At 35.3% G+C, this 7189-nt stretch overlaps 1 protein-coding gene across 1 annotated transcript in view; it reads right to left on the bottom strand.

Moving 5' to 3' along the window:
• Nucleotides 1-2051: 2051 nt before the first annotated feature.
• Nucleotides 2052-7189, bottom strand: part of LOC108674022 — a gene marked incomplete in the record, with an annotated part of 9467 nt that continues 4329 nt past the window's right edge. Inside the window, 5 exon segments of the mRNA XM_047880336.1 lie at nucleotides 2052-2454; nucleotides 2989-3260; nucleotides 4883-4922; nucleotides 5242-5891; nucleotides 6318-6482. Of these exon segments, the coding sequence (XP_047736292.1) occupies nucleotides 3061-3260; nucleotides 4883-4922; nucleotides 5242-5891; nucleotides 6318-6482 (1055 nt within the window).

The following is a 7189-nucleotide window of genomic DNA, read 5'->3' as shown; positions in this document are numbered from 1 at the left end:
ACTAATCTATCTACAAATTACTATATCAATAAATATAATCAATCAACTAATCTTAGCTTCTATTCAAAGTAAATTCTATTCTCTTAGACAGCTCATGAAGCCTCCACTACAAGCTCTCTATATAACTCAACATTAATATATTTCTTAAGTCTTCCAGTAAAGCGTATATAATCTTTATAAGAGCATTTGAATGCAAATTTTAAAGTTACACTAGTTTTCTTTAATATTTTGTGACTTTGACTGAAAGTTTGAAACATAACTAGTGTGTAATACTACCATCATTTTGCCCTTTTTTCTTTATTTGCTATACCAAAATAGAGTTAAATAACTCAAACTAAAAATTAAATAATTTAAATCGATTATGCCAAAGTACTCTATTTTAGAAAAATCTAAAATTCTTCGAATGAGGATTTTTCTTCTAGAAATTTTATTCATATAAGTATTAGGGTTATAAGAATTACTTGTATGTCAATTCTTTGTCAATTGTACAGATATGGAATGCCAGAATAAATGTGAAGTTTGAGTCATAGGAAACATTAATTTTTAAGTGATATTAGCGTATTGCCATTAATAACTATGGGCAAATCTAAATATAATAAATAAATTAAATTTATTGCGATATAAGATTAATCGTCACATGATTTATACATTCTTATCTCGAGGACAAAAATATGTTTCTACATTTGGCTGCCGGCAAATCTCTTTGGGTAAATTTCTTGACAGTAGAGATAATCTTGTTCATCTACTCATTATAATATCAATGAAATAAAAGTGCATTAATAAAATATAAATCGGACGCATGAATGTGATTGTTTCCCCTGAAAAGTCTTATCATTTTGCATCATATTCAGCTCGTTTTCATCAGCACTGATAGCATACTCAACTCGTCAATTCCGTTTTCAACACGCAATCTTTTTCTTTTTTTTTTTTTGTTGTTGTTGTTGGCTAAAACGACGAAGTACGACAGCAAACATTTGGGATAACTTTACATTTATTCAAATTCGAGAACAGAAAATTCTATCTTAAGGTTGAAAAAAGCATGTTCAAGGAAATACATGAAAATCATGTTTTACATCAATCCATGCTCGTACATGTTGGATCGTATGTATCAATAGTAGTTTCTGATTTGTTTTTCAGACAGTTGAAGGATAATGCAAATTACATAGACTGTAAAATTTATGTATTTTACAACACTTCTCTTTAACTTCACTTCTTGTTGTTTGTTTGTTTGTCTGCTACAAATCTTATAATCGATATTTAACACATTTCTACCTCTCCAATCGATCTGAAATTTTGCACACTTGTGTAAAGTTGGAGACAATGCATGAATCAAATGTCAAAATAAATGATTTTAAAAATTAAAAAAAAATTTTAATATTAAAAAAGTGAAAAAATAATTTTGTCAGCTACAAATCTTATAACTGATAATTGACACACATTTAAAAAAAATTATATATTCTTGGGATACAACAGAAATATGCATCCCACCTCGCAGAGCACACGGGGCAGCTATAAGCGATCTCGGGGTGCACTCAGAAGTCATCCCGACGTAGTTCATTTGCTCAGTCATTCCCAACATATTCAAATGGTCACTGGTTCCATTGACTGTTTGTAAATAAAAAAAATTATATATTAAAAAATTGAAAAATTAATTTCTTTAATATTCGAAAATTAAATGAGAAATTCATTGTACATCTGTAAGATTAGAGACACTTGATTCTTTGGAAGTGTTGTCTTTAAAAAGTAATTTTTAAACGTATATTATTTAAGATATACTCCTCTTGCGCACATGCTATCTAGACCTTGCATATATGATCAAAACTGTGTCATCAGAATTCGCCTTTGCCTGTTCAACCGTTTGGAACGTTATTATTATTTGGACGCTGCGCGAGCATTTTATATGTTCTTTAAAATTGTTTATTCAATAACTTGATTAGTAGTCATGATTTGTACTCAGCTGTTTTTTCATTTATTTCAGTAACTGTTGAAAATTTTGGACGATTTTTCATTCTGAACAAACCCTACGAACCTTAGATTCATATTAAATATAATAGAAAATATCTTTTCGCTTTGTTACTTCATCGATGAATTTCGATGCCAACTCATCCCTCGTCCACTCATTTGTCCCTGAAAGATAAATTTTTCAAGAAAATTTACCAATTTCTTGTAAGAATAATGTTTTTTTCCCGAAAGCTCACATACCACTTTATTCAAGCCTTGCAACATTAATACGTCTTTCTCATTCCACTTCGGTAGCGAGATGTTTCCTCATTTGCCTTACATTATTTCGGTCTCGATCATCGGGGAATCCAACGTCAAATTTCCGATCTTTTCTTTCTTCGATCCACGAAATGAACTTGTATCCTGCAGACCATAACAGCGGAGGCAGCAAACCGCACACGAACAGCACGAAATAGCACGCACTGTACGAACCTGTGACGTCAGGCAACACTCCTGTAAAAGCAATAAACACGATAATGTTGGCTTTTGACAGAAAAAAAAACATAATGAAAATGGAAAAAGCATTTGCTTTAACATTTATCAGTGTCTCCCTGTATACCTAAATGATAAGGTATTAGATAATGAAACACTCATAAATTTCAGTCATTTTATCCCATTGACTAAGTAAGATGGCGTAATAAGTTTGATGGCGCGACAATAGGGCCAAGTAAATAGTTATCAATCTACATCATTCAAAATTGCACTAGCCTCATCATCAAATATATCCGACTTATTAAAGTCAATCATCAAACATAGGCAGTTTTAGTTAATTTATATAAACAAACGCTCCTATATCAGTTTCATTGTTTCAATTCTCATTAAAAATCAAAGGACATAACAATATTACTATCAATACGTCTTACTTATGGAATCATTTACCTTTCATTCATGCCATAATCTCACCCATCACTGAGTGGCATGACGATGAGACCCAGGACATCACCCACCATTGAGAGGCATGACGATGAGGCTCAGGACATCACCCACCATTGAGAGGCATGACGATGAGGCCCAGGACATCACCCACCATTGAGAGGCATGACGATGAGGCCCAGGACATCACCCACCATTGAGAGGCATGACGATGAGGCCCAGGATACCGACAAAGAAAAGGCTGAGGCCGAGGCCCCTGCTGAGGAGGGCCATGCCTATGGCCTCCACCAGCAGCACGGATGACGTGCTGCTCTGCACGCCGATGCCAGAACCCATCAGGAAGCAGGACGTGTACAGCACGGTCAGGTTGCCTGCTAATGCTGCCACTGCAGCACCAAGAAATTTCCGAAAATTTATATATGAAGAAATCGTCTTGAAATTTGTATTTTATATACGAAATAAATCGTCTTGGAAATTACATAGATTTGTCCTAGGCATATCGATTAGAAGAAACGAAAATTTATATACGAAGAAATCGTCTTGAAAATTATACAGATTTATTCTAGGCATATCGATTAGAACAAACGAAAATTTGCCTAGCCTAGGCCAAATCTACAGCCTAAGCCTAAGCTAACAAATCTAAGCCTAAGACAAATCTATATAAATAAAATTATATAGATTTATCCTAGGCATAGCGATTGGAACAAACGAAAATTTATATACGAAGAAATCGTCTTGGAAATCATATAGATTTGTCCTAAGCATATTGATTCAAGGAAAACTACTTTAATCGTAAGTTAACCATACTAAAGTTAATAATGAAGATGAAGTGTTCATCTCTATAAGAAAAATTACACTTCATATAACCATGAAAATCATGTTCATGATAAATGTCAGGGTGTGAAAATTGCAGATTGAGTAAAAAAAAAGAAAATTCCCTTCTGAGTCTTTTGCACCGCTACAAAATTTTCATCTCCATTACAAGTAATTGACATCAACCAAAAAATTGAATCATTCCGTGAAAAATTTTATCATGGAAAAAGTGTACTATAAATCTGCTAGAAGAGAGTTGTACATTCGTTGTACTTGATGAAGCAGCCACCGCAGCATCAATTTTTTTTTAAATTTTAAAATCAAAGAAAACGCATTGTAAATTCATTATACTCCCAAAGATGATGTCGTGAAATTGCTGTTAGGTTGCTTTCCATATATTTTATTATTATTATTATTATTATTTTGCTTGGTAAACTTATAATTAAAGCAAACTAATGATAAAACTGTACGAAATTTAGGTCATTGTTAAAATAAGTCGAACTTAATGGAATAGCGGAAACATATAGCGTTATAAATGCCATAATGTAAGAGTTGTATGTTGAATCCGCGGGATCAAAGTAGCAGCTGCTGGAAATATCGTACCTTCATGTTCCAAACTTTCCAAAAGTGTGGCTCGGAAAAAAAAAGAGATATGAGAATTTGGTTATCGTAAATCCCACTACCAATGATTGAAGAAAAAGATGGTTAAAAGCATTCGAGCTCAAATTAGAACTAAGATTCACATTTGACCTGCGGAGAACACGGTGCCAAATATGTTCTACATTGTACACGTTTATTTTTCCCTCATTTAGACAACCGAGGGCGGTACACATGCTACCTAATATCCCTGCAAAATATGAGCATATTTTTCGTTCACCTAAACCAACGTGGTCGTGAACACGGGGCCGAATATATATTAAACGATACATATTTATTTTACCCTCACTCAGACGAACGAGGGTGGTGAATACGGTGCCGTATATATACTACATTGTGCATGTTTATTTTCCCCCACACCAAGACCCACACCAAGATAAGCAATCATTTTCCCATTACCGAGATAAACAAGGACGGTGAACATGTGTCAAATATGTACTTCATAATGCGAGTCAATTTTCCCTTCACCTAAGCAAGCGAGGGCGGTGCACATGGCCCTGAATATGTACTACATATCACGAGTCTATTTTCCTCTCACCTAGACAAGCGAGGGCGGTGAACATGGCCCTGAATATGTACTGTACATCATATCACGAGTCTATTCTCCTCTCACCCAGACAAGATAGGGCGGTGAACATGGCCCCGAATATGTACTACATATCACGAGTCTATTCTCCTCTCTGCTTCTAGACTTAACGGATCTTTTATAATTTATAAGTTGCAGTAATAAATGATTTTCAAATTCAGCTACGAGAAAAACTTAATGGTGAATGAGTTTAATACATTTTGGGCTTTAAGGGATTAATTTAAAACTCGTACAGAATTTGCATTATTGACGAATAATTATAATTTCACTTAAATTGACTAGAGTTGAAATTGAAGAAAATGCTTACTTACCAGTCGAACAACAGCTGACGAGAAACACGCTATAAAGAATACTTTGTGCGACACGACATCTTTATAAGACTTTATTAATTCGTCCAATTCTTCCACAAACCCTTTCCAATTTTTGGTCGCTTGTTCATTTTTCACGTTTCCAATTTTCGTCTCTGGTTCAGAGCCATCATGCCCCGTTTCGGTAAAACTGTGTGATGCTCCCAACACATTGTTTTCAGTTTTGAAAAGTTTTTCTTCTTCTTTTCCCGAATCTTTATTTTCAATGAACGAATGCGTCATGTTGATTTTTAGAAATTTCGGCTCCGAAAAGGAAAGAGTCAATTTTCCCGGAGCAGTAGAACTCGAAAATTTATTTCTCAATTCGTCTTGGTGCGAAGTTGATACTGAATTTCGTTGTCGTGTTTTTCTTATTTGGGATTTTGAAGTAATGCTGGCGCAACTGCCACTTCTAGCGAGCTCGACTTCGTCTATAAAAGCCATTTGAACGCTATCTCTCCTCCGACTGCGTTGCCAGGATATATAATTAAAAGTATTTTGAGCTTCTTCCGGAATAATTCGAATTTGTTGCTTCATGTGCCGCTGTACAGGATGGAAGAGCAGAGCCGCGAAGCAGGTGCTCAGCAAAATTCCTGACCAGATCCAAAGAGCCTCTGGAAAAAAATTATTTAACTTCAATGTTTCACGTATTCTGTATCGGCGAAAATAAATTAGATAAGCTGTCATATTTCCATTAAAAGATGGTGTGTAAAATAAAAAAAAAACTTTCATTTTTCACAATTTTTAAATTTTAATCAACACAAGTGGCCATTCTGAGATTGTGACTTATCAAATCATAAAAATATAATTTATTTCTTACGTGGCTTAGCAGATCACGAAAATTAGGACTCATTGAAATTGTGGTCATAAAAATTTTATTGAAAAAAATATCATTCACCGTTGAAGTTGAAATTTGAAATTTTTAGAAAAACTGCTTAGCCTGGCCTTAAAAGTGTAGAATCAAAGAACAATATGGCAACGAGATTGCCATAGCATTTGCTTTTATCAATATTATTTCAAGAAAAATCATTTAACCTCACCTCGTAATTCAAAGTTATCAAGAAGGTAGTGTACAAGAGGAGGCATTACAATGTTGCCGAGAGGCATGCCTACGCCGGCCAGAGCAAGCGCGGTTACTCTCTTGGTCGTGAAATATTGCTGAGTCACGATGGTCAATTGTGGGTACACCATCGATGATCCAACACCTGAGAGCAAATTAATATATAATATCATAATATATTAATATTATATAGTATAGTATATAGTATAATTTATTGTATACGTTTATTCATATAAAATATTAAACAGTGTATAAGTTCATTAAAACTTCGGTAGTACGTCTGCTCATCCAAAATGCCCTTTTTGAGGGTCAAAAATTATATGTTTTGATGTCACACTGGGCAAATTTTCATTCAACTTTCAGTAGTTAGTGTGACCTTTTAATATGCAAATTGTTTCTGGGACTATATAAATTTTCACAACTTGCACTAAACCATGATCGATAAACAGTTTCTAATTTCCCCACCTCCCAGCACCCCGTAACTGAGGAACATTTCCCCACCTCCCAGCATCCCGTAACTAAGGAACATTTCCTCACCTCCCAGCACCCCGTAACTAAGGAACATTACCTCCCAGCACCCCGTAACTAAGGAACATTAATTCCCCACCTCCCAGCACCCCGTAACTAAAGAACATTTCCCCACCTCCCAGCACCCCGTAACTAAGGAATATTTCCCCACCTACCAGCACCCCGTAACTAAGGAACATTTCCCCACCTCCCAGCACCCCGTAACTAAGGAACATTTCCCCACCTCCCAGCACCCCGTAACTAAGGAACATTTCCCAACCTCCCAGCACCCCGTAACTAAGGAACATTTCCCCACCTCCCAGCACCCCGTAACTAAGGAACATT

The sequence above is a fragment of the Hyalella azteca genome, unplaced genomic scaffold, assembly GCF_000764305.2.
Source record: "Hyalella azteca isolate HAZT.00-mixed unplaced genomic scaffold, Hazt_2.0.2 contig535, whole genome shotgun sequence".
NCBI classification, from domain to species: domain Eukaryota; kingdom Metazoa; phylum Arthropoda; class Malacostraca; order Amphipoda; family Hyalellidae; genus Hyalella; species Hyalella azteca.
The sequence above is the reverse complement of the archived record's forward strand: the minus strand, read 5'-3'. Positions and strand labels throughout refer to the sequence as shown.